The sequence below is a fragment of the Camelus ferus genome, chromosome 2, assembly GCF_009834535.1.
Source record: "Camelus ferus isolate YT-003-E chromosome 2, BCGSAC_Cfer_1.0, whole genome shotgun sequence".
NCBI lineage: Eukaryota > Metazoa > Chordata > Mammalia > Artiodactyla > Camelidae > Camelus > Camelus ferus.
In genome coordinates, this window is record NC_045697.1 from 111,374,165 (window position 1) to 111,399,817 (window position 25,653).

At 39.3% G+C, this 25,653-nt stretch overlaps 1 protein-coding gene across 1 annotated transcript in view; it reads right to left on the reverse strand.

Moving 5' to 3' along the window:
• Positions 1-25,653, reverse strand: part of CPE (carboxypeptidase E) — a 119,840-nt gene that overhangs the window by 22,945 nt on the left and 71,242 nt on the right. Inside the window, exons 2-5 of the mRNA XM_032465473.1 lie at positions 15,636-15,832; positions 13,799-13,966; positions 5,168-5,285; positions 3,536-3,718 (exon numbers count right to left, since the gene is read on the reverse strand). Of these exons, the coding sequence (XP_032321364.1) occupies positions 3,536-3,718; positions 5,168-5,285; positions 13,799-13,966; positions 15,636-15,832 (666 nt within the window). The remainder of the gene's footprint in view (positions 1-3,535; positions 3,719-5,167; positions 5,286-13,798; positions 13,967-15,635; positions 15,833-25,653) is intronic.

Below are 25,653 nucleotides of genomic sequence, written 5' to 3' on the forward strand. Positions count from 1 at the left end.
CAGACTGGGTGTCTTGATATCATACTATGTATTAATTCAACAATCACTGACTATCTTAGGTATAAGACATAATGATAATAATACTTCAAATTGCACCAAAGAGAAGATCTGAATCCAGAATAATTTCAATTTGAACCTAATCTAAATGATTAGTGGATGCTGTTGGTGCCTATAGGATCGCTTTCACTGAGCTCGGACACCCTTCCCCAAACTGCTATGAGTGTTGGCTGTTTAGAGAGAAAAACAAAAATGAAAACACAATGAGGCACAGAGAAAGGAGTTTTAAGAGAGAAGTTTATAGTAATACATGCTTACCTCAGGAAACAAGAAAAATCTCAAATAAATAACCTAACCTTACAAAGTTAGTAGAGGGTAAGAAATCGTATCACAGCAGAAATAAATTCGACAGTGACTTTAAAAAAAAAACAACAGAAAAGATCAATGAAACTAAAAGCCTGTTCTTTAAAAAGATAAAATTGATAAACCTTTCGCCAGATTCATCAAAAAAGGGGGGCGGGAGGGACCAAATCAATAAAATCAGAAATGAAAAAGGAAAAGTTACAACTGACATCACAGGAATACAAAGGATCATAAGAGGCTACTATGAACAACTATATGCCAATAAAATAGATAACCTAGAAGAAATGGACAAATTCTTAGGAAGTCATAATCACCAAGATTGGACCAGGAAGAAACAGAAAATGTGTACAGACAAATTAGGAGCACTGAAATTGAATCAGGAATTCTAAAACTCCCAACAAACAAAGTCCAGGACCAGATGGCTTCACAGGTGAATTCTACCAAACATTTAGAGAAGAGTTAACACCTTTCCTTCTGAAACTATTCCAAAAAATTGCAGAGGAAGGAATACTTCCAAACTCGTTCTATGAGGGCACCATCATCCTGATACCAAAACCAGACAAAGATATCACAAAAAGGGAAAGTCACAGGCCAGTATCACTGATGAACATACATGCAAAAATCCTCAATAAAATTCTAGCAAACCGACTCCAACAATACACTAAAAGGATCATACATGAGGATCAAATGAGATTTATCTCAGGGATGCAAGGATTTTTCAATATCTACAAATCAATCAAAGTAATACAGTAATCAAAACAGTATGGCACTGTTATAAAAACAGACACATAGGTAAATAGAACAGAATAAGAGCTCAGAAACAAACCCATGTACTTACGGCCAACTAATGTATGACAAAGGAGGTAAGAATACATAATATTGAAAAGATTGTCTTTTCTCTGAGCGGAGCTGGGGAAAATTGGACAGCTACATGTAAAAGAATGAAATTGGAACATTTTCTAATACCATATACAAAAATAAACTCAAAATGGATTAAAGAGCTAAATGTAAGGCCTGAAACCAATAAAACTCCTAGAAGGAAACATAGACAGAACAATCTTTGACATAAGTTGTAGCAATATTTTTTTGGATCTGCCACCTCAGGCAAAGGAAACAAAAGCAAAAATAAACAAGTGGGATCTAATTAAACCTAAAAGTTTTGCACAGCAAAGGAAACCACTGACAAAGCAAAAAGACAACTTACAGAATGGGAAAAAATATTTTCAAATGATATGACTGATAAGGGGCTAATATCCAAAATATATAAATAGCTTAAACAACTCAACATCAAAAACCCAAGCACCTCAATTAAAAAATGGGCAGAAGACCTGAAAAGACATTTTTCCAAAGAAGAAATACAGATGGCCAACAGGCAAATGAAAAAATGCTCAACATCATTAATCATCATAGAAATGCAAATGAAAACCACAAGGAGGTATCACCTCACTATCATCAGAAAGAACACAAATAACCAACGATGGCAACAATGTGGAGGAAAGGGAACCCTCCTACAGTGTTGGTGGGAATGTAAATTGGTAAAGTGGTGTAGCTACTATGAAAACAGTATGGAGGTTTCTCAAAAACCTAAAAATAGAACTACCATGTGACCCAGCAATTTGGCTATATTTCCTTGGTATATAGCCAAAAAACAAAAACAAAAACACTAATTCAAAAAGACACAGGCACCCTAATATCCCTAGCAGCATTATTTACAATTGCCAAGACGTGGAAGCAACCTAAGTGTCCAACAACAGATAAATTGATTAAGAAGATGTGGTGTATGTATGTGTATGTGTGTGTATACATACATATATATATATATATAATGGAATACTACTCAGTTATAAAAAGGAATAAAAATTTGCCATTTGCAACAACATGGATGGACTTGGAGAGTATTAACCTCAGTGAAATAAGTTAGAGAAAGACAAACACTGTATGATATCAGTTATACGTGGAATCTAAAAAATAAAACAAACCAGTGGATATAGCAAAAAAGAAAACAGACTCATGGATATAGAGAACAAACTAGTGGTTACCAGTGGGCAGAGGGACAAGGGAAGGGGCAAGATAGGGGTAGGTAATTAGGAGGTACAAACTACTATGTATAAAATAAATGAGCTACAAGGATATATTGCATAGCACAGAATATAGCCCACATTTTATAATACCCATAAATTCAGAACAACTTTTAAAAATTATGAACCACCATGTTGTGTACCTGTAACATATAATGCTGTACATCAACTATACCTCAATTTTTAAAAAACAGAATAGATATATATCATAAAGAAAAAAATCAGGAATAATATTTTTCTCAGGGCCTAATTCAACAACAACAACAATAAAAGCAAATTAAATAAATTAATCCTATAATTAGCTACTGCTGCTACTGTCCTAACTAATCCTTCTTTTCACTTCCAGGTGAACCATAAAAAATTGCTCTTAGGCAGAGGGGAAAAATACATATCAACATCTTGACACTTCATTCTTCATCCTTGGTAGAGGTGATACCACACAGCTGTAAATGGTCGAGGCAACCAGAAAAATGAGAACTCTCTGCAAAATCCACACAGGAACAGAGAGCCAGGAGGGCTGCCTTGGTGGCTAGAGACGCCCCCTCCAGCTGTGCTGCGCGTGGGCTTTTGCCTTTTCAGAACTGATAAAAGGTGCAGAGCGTCCTGATCTACCATTAGCGCTTACCGCCGTAGTGAATACAAAATAAATATTCCGCATCATGTAGTCCCCATTATCCTACCATTAAACAAGCACAAAAAGGTATTGGACCAAGGTATGCTAAAGTCCAAAGTCTGCCGTCTAAAATACACCTTTACCTGCAGGCAAAGCATGACTAACACGCAATCAGGATGCTTCATTATTCTCTAAGGCCAGAATTTGAAAAGTAGGGTAATTAACGATGTTCGATTTACAGTTTCCCAGTGGACGTCTTCAGTTCGTTTCCTATAGCTCTTCAGCTAGCATCTTGATTTTTAAAAATCAACAACAACAAAAAACCCGTAGACAGCAATCATTCATGCTGACTAATTTTAATGAATGAACTACAGGTTCAGTCTATTTCTTAATAACTGAGGAGGACTGAAGTCTCTCTAAATATAAATGGTAATTATTTTAAAGCCGCTAATCACATCCTCAAGAAAGCGAAACGGAGTCTCACCGCCAGGCACGCTGTACCACGCGGCGCCATTGGTGGTTCCCTCCACGAAGCTGCTGTCGTCATCATTCTTGCGACACGGGGGCCGGTCCGGGTCCGACATCGGGGGGTTAAAGGACGAGTACGCCCGCGCCAGGCTCTGGAAGATGTCGTCATCAGGGCAGGAGCTATACTCATGGGCACTGCCTAGAAATAATAAACCCACAAGCTGAAGATCTAACCTGTTCTCAGAAACAACATTTAGTACATATATGTAAACTTTAAAAAAAAAAAAAGTGCAGTATACAGTATATATGTATTTATATGCAATATATTGTGTATGTAGAGTCAAACTATAATAAAAAAAATTTTAATAAAGAAAAAGAAAATAAACCCACAAGGCTAAAGAAATTGAGCCAGACTAAGGAGCACTGCATATTTTCTGAAGAGTGATTTAGTGTTATCTCTTGCTGATGTATTTTTTAGCTACATCACTATGCAAAAGGAGCACTCAACAATTAAGTTTTAGGTTATTTAACATCCACTCCTAATATCACAAAGTAGAAATTGGGTAGAATGTACATTCTACTTATGAAATGGGAAGCCTCACAAGAAAAGGTGGCAAGCTCATGGTAAACTGGACCTGGGAAGGCAGTAAGGAGAGTTTCATTGTTAGCTCTTAATTTTAAAAATGTACCTGTACCCTCCCCCCCCAAAAAGGACAGTGGTTTACAAATTATCAAAAAAATGTTTTTAATAGACCTGGACCAACCTCATAGGCACTATGAACCACTCTTACACATGATTCTCAGTATGAGTTTAGAGTTTTTAAAGTCTCCCATGTGCATTACTGAAATACATAATATCTATTTTGATATATAGTATTCTTATTCTGTATTACAAAATATGCCAGTCTTTTAAATTTCCCAGCTATTGACAAACCACAAAATCTCCAAACTTTAAGGACGTTTTACCAAAGACTCTTCAAAAGTCAAAGTTTCCAATACCTAAAAAGTATTATCCTGTGTTTACAAAGACCTAACTCTTCCAAGGCCCCTGAGAATTGATCCAAAGCACGAAATTTCCTGAAGCAATAGCAATTAAGCTGAAAATATCTATCTGGTTAAAGTTTGCCGTGCCTGAAGCTTCACTGAACCTAATTAAAGAAAAGCAAGCATCACTGCCCCTCCCTGACACCACCAAGAAACAAGTTCCAAATGCAAAAGTGTGAGTGCAGGTAAGACACACATGGAGATATAAATGGGCCCCGATCAGGCACCAAAAGGCTGCCTCCACTTTTAAGCCATCTTGTACACAAACCTATATAAATTCTATTATTTTTCCATTTTACCAGGGACCAAGATTGACCCAAGTTCACGACTTCTGTTTTCTCCCTTTTTCTTACCTAAGTATTCTTCAAGATCACATTTCTCTTCAAACTAAACTTTTTCAAAAGTTACAGTCTTTTCCTGCCAGATATATATGCCAATGCCACACTGCATAGTTAGGGGATGTTCCTGTTCAGCGGATGTATTTCTACAGGCAAAATCACTTACTGGCGAGTCCCATAAAAGAATATTATAGAAATCATCCAATAAACCCTCATAAAGTAATTGTAAACCTTGAACCAATTAGAGAAGCAGGAAGAATACCTACCACTCCGTGTCTCATCATATGGGTAATTGGCCACGAGGTCTCCTCCATGCAGATTGGCCGAGAGCACAAAAGGAATATCCATAATCCAATGAATGACAGCCTTGGTCTCAGGAGCAAGCTTTATTAAAGATTAGAGATTAAAAGGATTATAAATGTGGCAATCATTTGTGGAATCACTCCACAGAAAAGACACAGAAAAGGTGAAAACAAGAACAAAAACCAACAACTGAAAGCTGGTCATATTCCAAGCATTTTGTGACTGTTTTCTTAGGAAGAAAAAAAAAAAAAGTGCAGTATTCCCCATGTCTATCTTTCTCAAACTTATAATAAAAAAAATTTCAATAGTGTTTATATTTCCTTAGAAGTTCTACTTTTATGGGCTGCCAGCTTTCTTTCTTTGTAACTTGAAAACTAGCATACATATCATTTACAGATTTGGGGACATTTCCATCTGATCTTTGTTAATAATAACTAAGGATAAAACAAGGAGAAAAGAAAATAGTTGAACCACAGAAGAGGGTTCTTTCTTTATGGTGGTTCAACTCTAGAAACATGTGGTCGATTTTATTTCCAGTTTTTGCTTACTATTTTTCCAATTCCCTTCAACTACTTCAAACATTGTTCCTATAAAAAAATTAAATTGGGTCTCTTTCAGATTTCACTGTCAAATATCAGTTTACTTTGGGATGGTCATCTTAAATTTTAAAACAAAGGCAAAAGTTTCAGGAATTCATGCTGTCTTTTGAATGATTCATAGCCCCTCGTAACTTGGAAACAAAACAAAGGAGGAAAGAAATTTATACCAAAGCATTAACCTGAGCCAAAAGCTTGATACTTTTATGTGATGAGTTTTTAATAGCAACTAAGAAGATTCTCAAACTCCCAGGTACTTCTTTCATTTATTTATTTTTAATGCTTTTACTGGATATGAGATTGACATTGTTCTTCGGGACAGAAAATCTAAGAGCATCAGTGGGGCCTGATGATTATAATCAGACTTTGTATCTGCATGTCTCTGTTCAGTATACGGATAGCTTCTGCATACACTATTTTATTGAGCTTCACAGCATCCTCACTGGATAGGCAAAGATATCCATCCCCACTTTGCAGGGGTGAATCTGAGGGTTGGGGAGTTAATGACAAGTTCACACACTTAAGATTCAAATCCAGTCTGTGAAACTATAAACTCCACGTGATTTTCAGTATGTCAGGTTTAATGTATCAAAACCATACTATTTTTCACGTAGGTTACTCACAATTGTGGAGAAGTGTAATTTAGAATACGGCATTGTCTTTATTATTTGTTTGATTGGTTTATCTTATTCTCACTATGAAAGATGTTCATTGTCAAAAATGTAGAGGAGACAAACACAAAGAAAGGAAATTAACATTACGCATAATTTTACCATGTAAAGATACCCACTCGCTAACATTTCATATATATCTTTCTCAGTCTTTTTCCAATGCACTTACGTAATTTTTCAAATGTGCTCATTTATATACCAGTTTGTATACTACCTTTTTTGCTTGGCAACAGATAACACTTCTTCATGTCACTGAATATCCTTCTAAATTATTATTTTAATGGCTGAGTAGTATTCAATGTATGGTGTTGAATGTATGGTAAATATTCAATGTTCATTCTTAAACATGAATAAAGTAACAGCTAATATTATTAAACACTTTCTGGTGACACACGGAATTTTCACATCTACCCTGTGAGATAGGGACTGCACATACCCCAGTTTAGAGATGAGTAAACTGAGACTCAGAGGAGTCAGGGAACAGCATGAGGCCACGCTGTTGGGAGCAGTCTAGCTGAGAGCCACTCCGCAAGCACTAGGAATCTCCAGTTGGTGGGAAGAGAGGGGGAAATGGGAAGATGTTGGTCAGAGGGTATAAACCTTCAGTTTTAGAACGAATTAGTTCTAAGGATCTAATGAATCCCCAGATGACTTAATAATACTGTATTGTGTACTTGAAATTTGCTAAGAGAACAGATTACAAGTGTTCTCACCACTAAAGAAAAAAAAAGGTATCAATGTGATGTGATGGACATGTTAGCTTGATTATGGTGACCGTTTCACAGCATGTGTATATATCAAATCATCACGCTGCACATCTATATGATTTTTATTTATCAATTATACTTCAATAAAACGGGGGGCGGAGAATCTCCAATTGCTGGGTATAGACTTGTTTACTATGAAAAAAATGCTGCGAACACACTTGTAACTACTCTGTGCAGATCTATACTTTTTAAAGGGAAATTTCCCTAGAAATGGAATGAGTTGACCAAACACTAAGCACATTTTTTAATTTTATAAAATGTACTCCGGACTGTCTCCCTGTAAGATACTACAATATACCTAGCAACAGTGTATTTAGACCCATCATTTCTAATCACTCTGATCAACATTGGATTTGTATTTTTAAGTCTGTCATTTTGATACATGACAAACAGAATTTTTAAAATTTTCTTTCTCTGATTAACTAATAAAACTAAATCAGTTGTTTCATATGCTTAATGACCATTTCTGTTTACTCCTTGGTGACATATTTATTTATGGTTTAACAGACTTTTCTATTGAAATGTAAATATTTCCTTATTAATTTGCAAGAGTTGTTTATTTAGTAAAAATATTAACCTGTATCTACTACATCTATAGGTATTTTCCAAGTTCATTATTACCTTTCAGATTTAAGAATATTAATCATTAAAATGCAAAACATTAAGATATTTATGTTGCCAAATCTACTGGCCTTTTTTTGTGGTCTTTTCCTCTCCCTTTATATTTCATCTTTATTCAGTAAGTATTAAGTGGCCGGCCACCATGTGCCAGTTTTCTATATAAGGGATTCAGAAAGCTCTGTCCCCCTAGAAAAACAATATATTTACCAAAAAATTTTACTAGGTCCATAATTTTTCTATTTAAGTTGTAATGCATCTAGATTTTATTTTGATCTATGCTGATATTTGTGAGATGGATTTGTCTCAATTCCATGTATTGAATAAGCTTTTCTCTCTACAATAATCTGAAACACTCCCTTATTACATACTAAATTCTTATGCACACTTAGATTTGTTTCTAAAGTTTAAATTAATTTAAATCAACTCCAGTTTAGAGGGAGGGTATAAATCAGTGGTAGAGTGCATGCTTAGCATGCATGAGGTCCTGGGGTTCAACCCCCAGTAACTCCATTAAAAATAAATAAACCTAATTACCTCCCCCCACAAAAAACAAAGCAAAACAAACAAAAAGAATCCAGTTTAAGTTCTGGTTTAAATCAACCTTAATATAAATAACATAGGGCATTTAATTAAAAAAATCTATAATGCATATGATTTGTTTGCAATGAATTTATGGTTTATTAAGTTCAATCAATTAAAAATGGCATCAATACTATATGATGTGGGTTTAGAGCACATTCTTCCATAATATTCTGTTCAAAGTTTTTCTTTTTCTGCTCAGTCTCTTTACGGCCCTCTTGCTTGTACATCTGCCGCATTCTCCTTATTTATTCAGACCCAGTGATTGATACTGACAAATGTTTCACTGAGTTCAGAAGAGACAGAAGTCTCTGGTGTGGAGAATCATCGAGGACTTCAGGAAGGAAGAGGGACTTCATAATGTCTCGGGGAGAAAATAAGGTAGATGTGAGCAGGGAAGCAATGAAATACTCCCTGGGCCGAAGGGCAGGTTTGAGTGTGAGCCCAGGGGGCAAAGCCATCCTGTAAAGGACTGTACTCCCATATTTATTATTCACCTGAAAGGGTTCAAAATGGCAAGTTTCCATATGTGCATATGTTGATTCAAGCATAATGAATAATTTTGAAGGATACATACCAAAATGTGAATGGTAGTCATTTAAGAATGTAGGGTAATGGGTCATTTTACTCCTTATTTATATTTGCTCTATCTTTTTGATTATAATGAAAATATTAATTTTTTAATAAAGTTTTTAAACGAACTATTTTTTAAACAGATTTAAAGACACATACTACACAAAGTCAGAGTGGCGATTAGGTTTAGCCTTCTGTTAGCTCTTACACATTTACTATTGCTAATATCCATGACCAGATCTTCAAGCAAGCAAACTCCACAATTTGATCAATTAACCTTAGTTTCTCTATGACTATTAATAGAGTCTATTAGACTGACTAAAGCTGAAAACTCCTGGGTACTATAATCACGTACTTAACTAATCCACAGAAAAGGTTCTGGAGCACTCCTGACATGGAACTCAGTAGAGCTGAGAGTCAATTATGACCTATCTTTAAAACTTTCATTTAAAGTCTGTAAATATAGCTCAAATGTTATACTCTATAATGATGGCTTTGGCTCTTAAAATATATTGAAGCTATACTTAATCCATTTTCTTCACAGCTCTATCCATTAAAGACAAGTATAAATTCAGAACTTATTTGATTTATTTTAATCACTCTGTTTTCATGCAATCAAGAGCCAAGGCTCATGTACGGAGCCTAGGTAACAGTGGAGGGGACCAGGCTGAAGAGCTCCTGAGCACAAGAGAAATGACTCAGCAGGAACGCTGGGGAGCAGGAGAGAGCTTGTACTCAGAGAGGTTCAGAACAGCAAGGAATGTGTCTAGAGGAGCTGGTAAAAATGTAGGTTCCTTTCCATCATTCACTCGCATAGCATACACCCCCCAAACTTCCTGATTCAGCACTCATGGGAATCTGCGGTTTTTTTATCGAGGTATAGTTGATGTAAAATATTATATGTTTCAGGTGTATAAAGTAGTGATTCACAATTTTTAAACGCTATACTCCATTTACAGTTATTATAAAATATTGGTTAGATTCCTTGTGCTGTACAATATATCTCTGTAACTTACTTATTTTGTAAATTCGTACATTTGTGTATGGGTATATATATATATACATTTTATACATTTGTATCTCTTAATCTCTTACCCCTATCTTGCCCCTCCCCTTTTCTCTCTCCCCACTGATAACCATTGGTTTGTTCTCTGTATCTGTGAGTCTGTTTCTTTTTTGTTATATTCACTAGTTTGTTTTATTTTTTAGATTGTCTGACTTATTTTGGTAGGCATAATACCCTCCAAGTCCATCCATGTTGTTGCAAATGGCAAAATTTCTTTTTTATGGCTGAGTAGTATTCCATTGTGTATATATATCACATCTTCTTTATATTCATCTGTTGATGGACACTTAGGTTGCTTCCATATCTTGGCTATTGTTAATAAGGAATCTGCATTTTTTTAACCCCTGATTCCTGCAACCCTAGAAATTTACAAACCACTCTTAAGGATACAGAGAATAGATTGGTGGCTGCCAGAGGCAGGAGGTTGAAGGTGGGTGAAAGGGGTGAAGGGGGGTCAAAAGGTACAAACTTCCAGTTACAAAATAAATAAGTCCTAGGCATGTCATGTACAGCATGGAGACTATAGTTAGCAATACTGTATTGTACATTTGAAAGTTGCTAAGAGAGTAGATCTTAAAAGCTCTCACCACAAGGGAAAAAAATGTGTAACTATGTGCAGTGATGGGTATTAATTGGACTTATGGTGATCAATTCACAATATATACATATATAGAACCTCAAACTAAAATAGCATTACATGTCAATTATACCTCAATAAAAATAAATACATACATACATACCTGCATACATACACACCTCTATAAGGCTAAGAAGAAGTGAGGAAGGCAGGATGTGTAACAACACTCATGAAATGCTTACTATACACCTTGTACCAGGCTGGGTCCAAAAAGTCTCGGTCTAACTGACAAAGACGGGGAAAGGAGACGGACCAGATGTGGGCAATACCCACCCATGACTCAAGCAGTTTACTGAAGATTTCATATAACGTAAACAAATCTTGTTTCTGTTCCAGAAAAGAGACTAAAATTTAATTTGTATGTATTTCCCTTTATTTTACCTTTACCCAGAAAAAGCATTGGCATTGAGATTTTTTTAATAAAAGCTCTAATTTTTAAGTACCATGAACAGGCATCTTTTTTTAAAGTATTCCTTAAACTAGATGTATGGAGACATCCAATATAAAGATTATGCAAATATCAAACAGATTCCACTGGGGGAGGGGAAGATGGTGCTGGCCAAAAATAATGCCATTTGCACCAAGGCTGCTAATCAAAGATCCTGTCAGCATGAGTTTATTTCACGAGTCTTCTATGATAAGGTGATAGGATTTATTTTTCTCGTTTCTCAGATTTAACAGACAGCACTGGGGAAAGTTTGGGGGTGTATATCCCCACTGGGCTAACAGAACAGTTCTTCATTTCTGTCTTATGCCTCATAGCTTATCACGCAGGGCGACCTGCTTTCACCTCTGGTTACCCCAGCCCTCTGCTCTGCCAGCTCTCCCTTCTCCCAGGGAAGATGGTTTGGGGGCTGCGAAATTGCAAATCTATGACTCACAAGCAGGCATGTGTAAGTCATTCACTTCTCAGGTTCTGCCAAAATCCTCAGCCCCTGGCAGCCCTATTGCCAGACCAGTCCCCGCTTGTAGGTTCAGCCCAGGTTTCTGGAATGAATCCTAAACACTGGCAGGAGAATTTTAAGAACTTTAGGCCAATGATCTGAGACTCCCTCTCTCCTGGGTCCTCTCCCCAGGGTCCCAACCACATGCTGAGGGCATGTCAGGAACTAGGAGGTGGACTTTCAGACACTGTGACCTGCTTGCCAGGCTGGACTGGACTCATTTGTAACAGGCTGTCAGCCTGCTATGTGTCAGACTCAAACAGGATTTGTAATTCCTGCAATCGAGGGATTCAAGTCTAGACTGAAAAAGAAAAACAGCTGTATAAACAAATGATTATAACACATATAAAGCTCTATGTAACTACAAGCACTATCCTGGAAGTACATGTGAAGAACACAAAGGAAGACTCCACAGGATGCATCTGGAAGAGCAGCGGAAGGCTTCACGGAGGAGGTGACGTGGGAGGAGAGGCAAAAGCACTGTAGACAGCTGGAACAGCAGCACATACGAAGACGTAAAAGTATTAGAAAATGGTACGCTTAGGGAGCAGAAAGGAGTGTGTGGACCGGAGTATATGGAATATCAAAGCCAGGTTAAGGAGTGAGTGAGCTGGCGGCTGCCGGGGGCCACGGGAAACTTGAATGGCCCTGGAACTACAATAAATAGAGACACTGTTCTTTCCAAGTTCTCACTTAGGAAAGATCCTAGGAGAAGTTGATCAGCCAGAGCAGAATTGCCTGGAAAGACGCAAGATGCACTGAGAGCTGCCCCCGGCAGTCCCCACCATTCAGCCCTGATGGGCTCGCCAGCCTCCACAGAACTGAAAACAGTACTCAACAGGATTGGTTTGAAGGCACCAAGTGTTTAGCGGGTGTGTCAGTGTGTCTATCTCGCTCAGTGGTACTTACCAGAGTACTCAGGAATTATGCTGACGCGGTAATAACAATTCTAAGTCCCAACCTCAAGCGTTTTACATGAACTAATGCATTCAGTCCTCATAACCACCTGTGAGGTGGATACTACTGTTAGTCATCTCCCTATTTCGGGTGAAGCAGCAGAAGCACAGAGTGGTCAAACAACTTTCCAAAACTCACACAGCAAGAGTGGAACTGGGCTTTTAACCAAGGTAGATGGTTAAAGTCTTCACACTAAGGTATCATGCGATTCTGACATTCTGAGTTTTTACTTTATCCTCTGGGCAGTGGAGAGCTGGCAAGTTTAGGATTTTTTTAAGCCACAGAGCAATAATCTGTGTATGAAGATCACTCTGGAGAAATTTCAGAAGATAGAAGAGTTGGGAGGGGCTGGACCCAAACCAAGAATGGGGGCCACCTACCTCATCAGAGCAGGTGACAGAGCCTGAGTTTGCAGAGGAGGGGAAGACTGAAGGGTGTCAGAAGGCCAAATCGCTGAGATCTGGAAGCATGGCTAGTGAGTGGTGACAGAGATGGAAAAATCAAGGCTCTGATGTTCGAATAAATGAGTGAACAGTGTTTTCTTAGGGAAAGACTTGTTCCTGATCATGTTGAGCTTGAGGCCCTGGGTGTCACCAGATAAAGGGGTTCGGTGAGCAAGTAAAAGAGAGAAACAGAGCTCCATGGAGACCGGGAGTTGGGGGTGAGGTCTGGGAGACTCTGTATAAGTGATGTCACTGAAGGTCCAAGGGGATGGAAAGCAAGGGAGAGAGTTGGGGCAGCAGAGGGGCCCTGAAGGCCAGCGTTTAAGCCAAGGCAGAAGAAGCAGGGAAAGAAACTGAGTAGTGATTTGAAAGGCAGCATAAGAGGTAGGGGGAGTTGTGCAAAGCAAAGGAGGAAAAAGTTCTGGAAAAGAAGAAAAACTGCTGTGTGAAATGCTATTGGCGGACCTGATCAGATATGCTGACAAAGGGCCTCTGAACAGGCTGGAAAGACTTTCTAAACCCCCCACGACTGGCTTCCTCCCTCCTGTCCCCATCCCTACCCCCCACCTCCCTACACACCTGGCTAGTCCTAGGGGCAGGACTAACCTCCAGGCCCCAGGGGTTCCAGCCTTGGCTTTCACAGCTCCACTGAACCCTCCACAAGCTTTCACAGGACTCCTGTGTCCTCCACTAGGAGAGAGATACAGACATATTTCATGAAAACCATACATGTCCTCTACCTTTGTGTTTTGATCCACAATTTTCTTCAGATTTTTCAGCAGATGATTATTTGGACCACCTTCTTTCTCATTAACATAAACTATCCTGTCCAGGTCAGGAAAGTTCCGGTTCAGATCTATTCCCTGGGCATTGCTTCGACCCACGAACCAGTCCTTGAGCTCACCAGGCTAAAAAAATATCAGAGGAAAGTCATCAGTTTATTATCATTGCTACCATTATTTAAGGTCTTCATTAATGATTTTTATAATAATTACTTAAGATTATTCATTTCAATAATCTCTTCCTACAATGGCATTTTCACTTTCTTACTGATACACACATGAAGGTATCAGGTTTAAAGTATTTGTCATGGATATTTTGATAACATTTTCAATAAATAATACTTTAAATATTAATAATTATAATAATTCAAAGATATTTAACATCAAACTACAGAAACAGTCCATATGAGTTAATTAATAATAGATGGTGCGTCTCATAGCACACCACTGTGTACTTGGTTTAAGTAAAATACTCACTGCCTCTGAAATCCACAGCAATCTACTTTTAAATATTCAAAAGAATAGTTACTAAAGGTCAGATGCTTAAAATGAGTTTCACATAAATTATTTACATATTAATAATATACCTCTCTCATAGTCTCTGTGAAAAAAAATATGAGCTCTAGAACTTTTGTTTCAACTTTGTAAGTTGAAAAATTTCTGTTCAATTTTAAACCCTTCATTTCACGAATGATAGAATCTGAAAATTTTAATAAATTTCCAATATTCAGGTAAATTCCATAATGAAGATTTCCTTGTTTTGCTATTAAATTATACTAAATCTATAGTATAAATTCCCATATTCCTAAAGTCATGTAAGCTCAGATTGTGCAGAATAAAATCTTAAATTGTGCAGAATAAAAACCTGTAAGACAGAAAATAGCAATGATAATTTTGTGTCCATCCGGTCTTATAGATCTGAATATCACCTTAAAACAGTAAATAATTTCATTCTCTAAGTTACTGTAATTTGTCGCTCACAACTTTAGAAATTGTATGAATGTTGTATTTACAGAAATTCACTATCTGGGTTTCTTACAAGGCCAAACTATCAGGTTACTGTATCTTATATTTTTAAAGTGCAAATCAACTTCTTAACTGTAGATTAACTTACTAAATACAGACTTTAATTTGTTCCCATAAGAAAATTATTTCAAATTGTAACAAGGAATAAAATGTCCTCCACCCCTGTCCAAACAAAGAAGGAAGCACGTATCATACATCTTCTCTGAAAACATCATTACTTTCCAGCTTCTCTAACAGTAAAGATGTATCGAATTGGTTTTTGTTTAGAAGTAGGAGGGTTTTGTTGTTTTTTTTTTACTTTATTCATCATATAAAAGCAAGGATTAAACAGTGAAACGTTATGTAGCCAAAAATCTTTATTCCTTGGCTCCAGTAGAGGGCGCTATAACATCGCCTAATTCAGAGTCAACAAAGGCCTCACTCTTCACTACATGGCTGTAGGTTATTTTTTCAGACTTCTAGATTTTTAGAAAGAAATTTATCTAGTCGCAAAGGTGAATGAATAAATGTGATTTACTTAACAATGAAAATAAAGTATTAATTAAATATTGACTTAACAACAAAATTTCTCATTTGCAATCTCTGCTGAAGAAACCCACCCAGTACCCCTTACCTTCGGAATTTTTTCCTTATCAGCAAATTGAATACCTCACCACTTACACCCTCCCCTGCACCCTGCCAGCTTCGTGCGCGCACATTCCTTATAGATGAGCACACAGATGAGACAGACGTAAAATAACGCGAGCGCCCTGCTGTGGGCCGCACACACCTGGGATGCTGCCTTCTCAAAGCCGTCTGGGTTGAGGGAAGGCATGATGTGGATCCGCGTGTTGTGGATCAGCTGGACCACTGTCTCATTCCCCTTCTGGTATTCGTTGCACAGGTACTGCGCCAGGAAAATGAGCAGCTCCCGTCCAACGGCCTCATTGCCATGCATGTTCCCGATGTATTTAAATTCAGGCTCACCTAAAAGCCCAAAAATAGATAGCATGCAGACTCCATAGCACCAAACACAAGGCAAATGGCATACAGCGCAAAAAGTATCATACAGTTACTAATCTATTACACACAGCTGGTAACTTCTTTGCCCTCCAGAATTGATGCCTAAGAAATCCACCTTAAAAATAAAATACTCCCAATGCCCCTTCGATCCTAATTCTCTCTCCCCAGCTTCCCACCTGTTACGCCCTGAATTGTGCCCTTCCCAGCCCCCAATTCATATATTGAAACTCTAAGTTCCAATGTGACTGTATTTGGAGATAAGGCCTTTAAGGAGGTAATTAAAGTCAAATGAAGTCATAATCCAAAAGGTCTGTTGTCCTTATAAGAAAAGGAATAGACACCAAAGATCCCCCCCGCTTCCATCTCTGTCTGTCTGTCTGTCTGTCTGTCTGTCCCTCTCTCCACAAGCATGAAGAAAAGGCAATGTGAGTCCACAGAGAGCAGGCAGCTGCCTACAAGCCAGGAAGTGGGACCTCATCAGAAACCAATGCTGCTGGCACCTGGATCTTGGACTTCCAGCTTCCAGAACCGTGAGAAAATAAATGCCTGTTGTGGTATTTTGTTATGGCAGCCCGAGCAGACAATCACACTGTTAGGTGGTTAGGTAAGTGGGGGCACCAGGCAGACAGGTGCAGGCGAGGGAGGACGGTCCAGGAGATGGTGGTGTGCCCACCTCCAGCATAAAGAGGCTTTACTTCCTCTAAATGAGAGCCAGCCAGAAACCAGTTAGAACCTGACAGCCGCAACTGTGTGGTAGCGACAAGGACCTAACCAGACATGACCCAGTACTCATTGTAATATAATTACCATTGTGGTTTAGGCCCCCACCCCATGGATTTTTCCTGTGTGCATCATGGGTAAGGACATGCACAAAAGGGGACAAACATGACTGGGCACTCCAGGGGCAAGAACTGTCAATCAATCAAGAGACCACCTCCAAGCGAGAGTGTAAGGGTAAGGGCAAAGACCATCGCTACCCGCCCTTGGATCAGCCCGCCTCCCATTCTTGGAGGGGTGCTTTCCCTTTGCTAATAAATCCTTTAAAATGTTTCACTACACAACACTTTACCTCCTGTCTGAATTCTTCTCTTTCTGGTGAGACAATAACTGGGGTCTTTTCCTTTCCCCTTTTAGGCTAACAATACCACCCCACCCCTAATAATTCATAATAATACATCATGTGCCTCCTATCAATTAAACACAGAACTTTCATGTTTTCTTACTTAGTCTTCGTCAAACATCTAAAAACAGGTATTAGCCATCTTTAAGGTGAGCAAACTGAAGGTCAGACGTGGAAGAGGCCAGGCCTCAGTCACGCAGCTAATGAAGCCAGGATTCAAATGCTAGCCTTCTCATCTAGTTACAAATCTATACTTTTTTTTTTTCCCAATCATAGTGACTAAAAGCATTAACTTCTAGAGCCAGTCTTTGTGGTTCAAATCCTGGCACCAATTATCACTGGCTGGCCTTCAGTAGTTACTTTAGCTCTCTGTGGCTCTGTTTCCCCATCTATAAATGAGATACTAGATTCTACCTCATAAAGTTATAAGAACTAAGTAAAATAATGCATCTAAATGCTTAGAACAGTGCCTGGCAAAAAAAAAAGTGCTATGTATTTGCTATCATTATTTTTCGTATTACTTTTACATCATATTATCTTGTCATTACCACACGTAATCTAGCATTCTCTTTATAACAGCCCACTAAAACACAGAAAGGTATTTTTATTATTGTTATTGTAGAAATCAGCCAAAGAGGGTAAGTTCTGCTGAAGGACCCAGAATGCAAACATAAATCATAAATGCCTGTTTCGTTGCAGTTTAGGAGGAGGAATAAAATTGCAGAGCACAGCAGCCAAGTAATCTCAGTCCTCTTGTTCTGCTCCTTTCTGTTTCATCCATCTGTTGTGGGAGAACAGGCTCTTGCCTCGCACAGGAAAGAATTCAAGAGCAAGGCGTGGTAAAGTGAAAGCAAGTTTATTTAGAGAGACACACTCCATGGACAGAGTGCGGGCCGTCTCACTCAGAAGGGAGAGCGGCTTAGGAGATACACAGTCCATATGCAGAATGTGGCCATCTCAGAAAGGCGAGAGGGAGAGAAGCCAATAGGTGTGGGGTGTTGAGTTTAAAGAAAAAGTAGATACACACTCCATAGACAGAGTGCGGGCAGTCTCAAGAAGGCAAGAGAGACAGCGACCACGAGGTGCGGGGTTGATAGGTTTTATGGGCTGGGTAATTTCATATGCTAATGAGTAGGAGGATTATTCCAACCACTTTGGGGAAGGGCCAAGGATTTCCAGGGAACACCCCTCACCACCTACTTTTGGACCTTTTATGTTCAGCCTAGGCACTGTCATGGCACCTGAGGGTGTGCCATGAGGCTCAAGGTCTACTGGAAGTCAGATCTTCTGCCATCTTGGTTCTAACCAGCTTGTCCTGTCCTCATTGCTGTGTCATTCATTCAACAGTTGCACCCTGCCCCCTTTCATCCCACTTCACATCCAACTGGCCCAATTTCTTCAGTGGGAAAGATTCCTCCCATTTACAAAATCACTAGAACTGCTCACCTCTGGTTAAAAAACACATAAAAGTTGGAATTACCTTTCTCCTAGAAATATATTATGTAAATATTCTTTCATGAGATTCCTGGGTCTGTGCTTTGAGTGACTGCTAACCACAGAAACCATGCCCTGTGTGACCGCTCAGCCTGAGATGAAGCTAATCTTAATCTAAGGATCAGGCAGGAACAAGGTCAGTGCTATTTATAGGCCTCTCGTTTTTCACTTTGAGGGAATGTCTCTAACAGAACTAACCCCAGGGACTCACCCAGGAGGTATGTGAGAAGAGACGTTTTCTTTGCTTCTGATTTCAAAAGTCATAATCATCTTCTTTTCTGTCCAAGTCACCCCCTTAGTGGCTGTGTTAATGGGACTGAGGCACAGAGGAAACTACCGTGGTCCTTTACGAAAGAAAACAGAGACCAAGAAGCCAGGGGGATGTCAGAGGCCCGCCTCCCAAAGTTATTTGAGAATGCACTGTCGGAGGCACTCCGGTCCTGCTGCCTTACCCCAACACAACACTGAAGCTTCGGACACTTAAAAGGGCTTGACCCACAATGCATAAAGAGTGAGCACGCTGAAATGTTTTATTACTCCTCTGGATTAAAAAAAAAAAAAGAACTTTAATCATTTAAAGGAGAAGTAGCAAACGCACAGTCACTTAGCCAAATGTGGTACCCCAGTGTTTTGTTTGGCTGTCACTGCATAGCTTGTGTTTGAATTTGAATGCTTTGGGGTAGAGCATGTTCTTTCAGTTCTGCCCCAAGCCACACCGCTCCCTATCGCTGCTTTATTTATTTGTGGTTTCAGAATCAGGACATTGTCAGTGTGGTCCTGCTTCTTCAGCTCTGTGGGAAATCTCAGGAACAAGTCTCCCCCAATACGCCTGTTACATTTGTAAGGAGATAGTAATAATAATGACAATAGAAATGCTTTAGATTGACACAAAGATGGGACTGTCAAGGTCACTTTCTAGAAGCTATCAATGTATGGAAATAAAAAGTAAGGCATAGATGACTTAGCGAAAGAAAAGCAAAGCGTAGTTTTATACACTTCTTCCATCTTCAGGAATAAATTGGATCACTAGATAATGCTGGCACCAGAATACAGAAGGGCTGTGATCTTTTAAGCCTACAGACATGTCATGTGAGATGGAGAAGAGCCACAGTTTAAATACAGCAGCTGTTGAAAATATGCAAATATGCAAATCCCAGTGTCAGATGCTACAGAGGCCCTGAGGCAGGTAGAGGGGCACTCCTAAACTCAAAGAGTGGAGGGTCCGGAGGACACAGACATGCACACGAACAGTGCACAGGAGGGAGGTAACGGTGAATGTTGGATCCATAACCAACCAGCTTCAAGGCTCCAAACTGATATGTTACTACCACCCCTCTGTCCTCTCTCTAGCCCCTTTCCCTCCCAAAGCCAGAGCTGTCTTTACACAGTGCAGTCCTCATCAGCTCCCTCTACCTGAAAATCCATCAGCTAACTTCCCCCTGGCCTTCCTCACAAAGACCAAAGTCCTCGGCGGGACCTCTAACCCCACAGGGTCTGGCCTGAGGACCTCTCCTCTCCGGAGGCACCCACGCCTCCTCCAGCGCAGGGCTCTCCCCGCCATGCTGTCCACTCTTCACACACGCTGTGCCCGCTCAGCCTTCTGCTCACGGGTAACTAGGGTTTCCTTAGAGCATCTCACATCCAAGTCCAGCTCCTTTGTTGTTTTTAACATCTCGGTTTGAAAATGTGCAGTAATCACTGTGATGATTTGTTTAATCCCCCACCCCGGACTGTGTGTCTGTTAGGAGTGGGATGTGCCCGAGTCAGCTCACAATGCACCACCTGCGCCCAGCACGGAGTCCGAAACAGTGAGAGCGCAGTAACACCGTTAAATGCATCCATGAGTAAGTGAATAGATGAATGGTCTTCTTCTAAATCCCACGCCCTGGCAGCGGGACCGACATGCCCTTGAGATGCAGGTGCAGTCACGGCCCCTGCAAACCTTTCCGCAACAGCCAAGGGGGATAACTGAGTAACTGAAGGGGGGCGAGGCAGTACCAGGGAGTCAGCGCCCCGAGGCCCCAGCGCTTGCGGCGCCACCCCGCATCCTCAGGCAGGAATGGAAATTCTTCTTTGGGAATGAAGGCAGCACTGCAGGAACAGCTGATGTCCCAGGAGGAAGTTTAATCTCCATGGTCACAAGCGAACCACAGAAGCCCTCTAGGCAAGCAGCTCCCTAAGGCTATTTTTGTTGTAAGGGCTAAATAGAGGGTTCTGGAGAGACTTTGCCTTCACCATCTTTAGCCCAAAAATAGACACAAAAGGGAAGACTTTGGGCTTGGACAAAAGCGTCTCTCTGTGTCAACTGACCTTCAATCTGTTGAACAGAGTGACAGCTTTTCATCAGCACTTCATTTTCTTTCCTGCGGCTATAAAGATGGAGTTTACAACAGATTTTAAACGGATGACACACGCGGTCCTGTTGACAGCGTCTGCAGGGGACACGTCCCGGGGAACAGGGACGTCATGCCCCGCGGCTGTCACTGTGACGCACGCGCGCAGACGCCGGCTCAGCGCTCCCGGCAACGGGCCGAGAAGCCGCGAGCGTCCTCCGTGTGCACGTGCGGACGGTTGCTCTCACATTCGTCTTACTTCCCTCACTATCTAATTCATTGCCCTTTTCACCCGATAGTTACCCGGAGCTCCTGATCCCGCAGCCGAGGAACCATATTTGTACAGAACGCATTGCAGCGACTCAGGAAGGAGAGCTTCCCGGTTACATCAATTTTTTCCACAATTCTGTGTAATCAGTTTTCCAGTTACTTCGCGTGGCACACGGCCCTCCAGCAAGCCATCCGTAAAAGACGATCACCTCACAAACCACATTCAGCCTGGCTGGGCTGAGTGTCTATCTTATCTGTGTCACAGGACAAATAACGTTATCAGACTGGATCTGCATTCTCATCAGAACAAGATAAGAGTAACTATTAAGATTTATTTGTTTTTAACAAAAGCGCCAAATTTTTACCAAAGTCAGAAATATTATATCCCAAACTGGAGCAAGTAAGTGATTTTCAGTTTCACACTTGTAATTCTTAATTTGCCCCAATTGTATTAATGTGATTTGAAATAACTAAGTCAGGAAGGAGGGGAAGGGGGAGGGAGGGAAGAAGGAAGAAAGAAAGAAAGGGAGAAAGGAAGGAATAAAGAAGTTTCTACTGCTTTAAAAATAAAACATAAGTATTTTGCACCCCAGAACCCCACACCCTTAGGCTCAGCACGTGGGTGAAGTCTGCAGCTGACAGCAGACTGGCAAAGCCCCCAGATGGGAGGCTTTAAGGTGACCAGAGAGCCACTGAAGCAGAATCCATAAAAAATAGGCTGAGCCTGAAAAAAATGATCTAATAAAGGGGCAAAAGTGAATAAATAATATTGTCTGCCTTTCCACAAAAAGGAAAATTCATTGTCACCCCCGTATTTGATCCAATGGTCAGCCTTTCTGTCCCTCTAATATTTTCTCCTCTTGGAAATAGCTGACAGATAGGCTGACTGTTGGGTAGAGAGTAACTGATCAGATTTAAGACCCTTTCAAATCTTAGAGTCAATTATTCAATGACCGGTATATGGGAAGAAAACAGCAGAGGGAAAGTATCTCATGGAAAATGAGGTAAATGTGAAAGTAGGATGTAAATCGGAAGTTCTAACAAGTACAGCATCATTGTTTAGAAAAAATAAGTAGATGAAGGGTGTTTAAAGGAACTTGATTATAATAACAAGACCCTTCATCTTTCATCCTGCAGAGATGAAATTCATAATGAGATTAATCTATTCTTCCCCCAACATCAAACTACTGTCAAAAATATAAGTCCCATAACTCATTTGAAAGATACATACTTAACTCATTGATTTCAAAATACATGTTCCTGCTATATGTAATATACTAAACACATTGCTGAATAACTATAGCATACAAAAATAAAACCCCACTTCCCAAAGATATGATGGTAAAATGTGCACATAACCACTGATTTTGAGAAACAGATAACCAGCTATACAAATGGCACAATCACTGAACTGAGTTGATTCACAAAAGGCTGTGCAAACAAGTTGGACACGCCTGTGGAACACATGGGGTTTTTTAATCAGTGACTTTCCTCCCTCAGTGGTAAACCTGAGGTTAAGATATTAGTGCTAATAATGGTTTCCACTTGTTTGACATTCTAACATATTATAGCCTACAAATCACACTTGCAGAATGAGCCCCATAAGTTCCCCAATACTTGTGGATAATATGTCATTAATTGGCTCCTGTTTCAGCACATGTTAGCAGCCTAAAATGCTGAGTATATTCCTGAAAGAAATGCAAATCTTCAGGGGCCAAATAAACAAAGGAAGAAACTGGGTATGTTTATAAAAATAGATGCCAGATGAGGCAGAGATAAAGAAGGAAGGGAGAAAGAAACCAAGGAAAGGCAAAAGAACAAAAAACAGTTGCAGAAGAAATTGCTGAGTTAGAAGATTATAATACCTTGCTCCTTTCTTCCAAGTTACATTTTAAAATAACTAAATTAGCATGACACCTTGAAAGTGAAATCTCGCTTCATCTGATTTTTAATGGGCACTCGACATAGAATATATTACAGAATTAGTATGCAGAGATACACTACAGAATTATTTTTTAAAATAGTAATTGTGTGTTAGAAATTACACATAATTTTAAAGTTCTCTTACAATTGGTATCTAGAATGTTCCTAGTAATAGCCTACTTGAAAAAAAGAGGGTAAACAAAAGACCAGAAGCTATTTCCAGCCTTACAATGTCTGAGTTTTAATATTAACAAATACCTTCAACTTTTTTGAAATTAAAATATTTGTTTTCATACAGGCATGCTAGATACAATGAGAAGCTGGTAAATGTTTAACAAGCAGCTCTGATCTGTAGCATTTGCCAATTTCCATGGTGTAAATACTGCCACCACAGCCAGTATGAGGCTCTCTGTGTGAGGTCAACTGGCTCACACACATACTGAATAGCAAAATAGATCTCATAAGCCAGTGCAAGCCTACTCCAGCACATCACTGCTATGCAGAGCAATTACTTGGGATGTATGTCTCGTCGTAAGTTCTCCAGAAGGGAATCTGAGGTCTAAGAAACCTGAAGACTTTTCAAACACCTGATAAGATAATCTGGCTAGCCTCTACCCTAATGTCTTTCTTTATGTTTAATTTTTTATGTTTAATTTTACACAGGAAGACTTAAAAGAGCTTTGTTTGGGTTTTTCTTGTATTGAGATAGAGCTATTTTCCAGAATACTGCATCATTATCATTCTAGGAGGGAGGAAAGGTAGAGAGAAGTGGGAAATTTGGGAGCTGAGTTAATTACCCCAGAAGTTATTGATGCACTGGATTCTATCACTCTTTGCTCTGAAACTGGCCATAATAAATCAATGAAAAAAAATTCACTTTAACCTATTAAATAGTTTTTCTAAAATACTTATCAGCAATTTCAGGTATTCAAAGTTTCTTTTTTCTTCCTACAGTCTTGACCTACGAGGCTATCTTCACAGTAGAAAAGGCAATATAATTTCACGCCCACTCATATAGAAACTTATAATTTAAAAATCAGAGAAATTAGCTATTTAATATTAGTAACATGAAGGGGGAGGGTATAGCTCAGTGGCAGAGCATGTACTTAGCATGCATGAGGTCCTGGGTTCAATCCCCAGTACTTCCATTAACTAAATAAATAAACAAACCTAATTATCACCCCCCCCAAAAAAATTGTTACATTAAACACTTTATAACTACTAAAGAGAGACTGCCTACAAAAGGCTTTAGATTCAGGGAAAAAAAAAAGTTTGACTTGTTTAAGAGCATCATGAAGTGAATACAACTTTTAATACAGAAACGAGATAAGGCAGAGATGGTTTTAATGATGTAGTTTCATGCTTTATAATCTTTGTATAATATTGATCACAGAATTGCTGCAAAGCACGACGACAGTGACAGACCTCCTCAAATGTACGGCAGGATGCCTCTGTGGACTCATTTACTGAGGATGGCTTTTGGACCATAAAGCATCTTTTAGAAGTATTAATTTCTAGTTATTTTAGATAACTCTCTTAAAAGGTTCTACTGTCTTTTACCAGTATTCTTATCAAATAAAGTAAAATGTAAAGATAAAATTTATCTAAGAGGCCAAGAACAGAACAGAATTCAATGAACTGGCACTAGAAATAAGGTAAAATAAACAGGAAAGGACTGGTTTTAGAGAAGTGATTATGATTCAGGTCTTTACCGACTCTCTCATCAACATATTTGGTTGTGATCTGTATGTTTATTTTGGAAAACAATGCCCTTGAGGAACTGATTTTGTGGCTTGAGAAGAGAAATTTAGGTACAGCATCACGTTTCTGAAAGTTGCAGGTTGTTTAAGTTTCCTCAGGATGGTTATGTGGGGATTTGATTGATTCTGCACAACTCCAGAAGACAAAACTAGAACCGAAACTAGAAGGTTCAGAGAGAGAGCATTTAACACAGGTGAAGAACAAATTTCTTTCAACTAGAGCTGCTGGAAGACCGGTTGGCCGCAACGAAATCATTAATTCCCCCAGAAGGTACAAAGGTATCTCAGCGACATGGCACACAGGTGGGGCTGGATGGTCTCTTCAACATCCTGTGATTCCATCAAAAGAAGACCTTTGACAAACTATTGGTATTCAAGCTTCTAAATGTGTCCCATACAAATCAGATACATGTTCTCAATACATGTTAGTTGACAATTTTGATAGTTCTCTGAAACAAAGAGAAAATGGTGGATCATCTCAGTGAGCTAAGACATGATTACAAAGAGTCATGGAAAAACACGAGTCTATTTCCAGCAGTCATCTCTCTATGCTCATGAATAAAGAGCTCATCTTATTTCAAAGGTGAACATTTGAGAGGACCAGTAAGTGACGTCATCAGAACCTGTGTGGGTGGAAAATGTCAAGCATTTCTAGCAGATGCGGATGAATGAAGAAGAAAAACTTCAATTTGCTAAAAACAGATAAAGTGGTAGCAAGGGTAACTACCTACAAAAAATGAGCAATGTTAAAGCTTGGTTGAACAATCTCTCCCCAGAAATTCTTTGAAACTTCCTTTTTAATTCTCTCAAGAAGAAGATAACTCAAAAGTCAAGTTTATTTGTCAAAACACCTTCAGGGTGTTATTTCTTTCAACATCATAACTG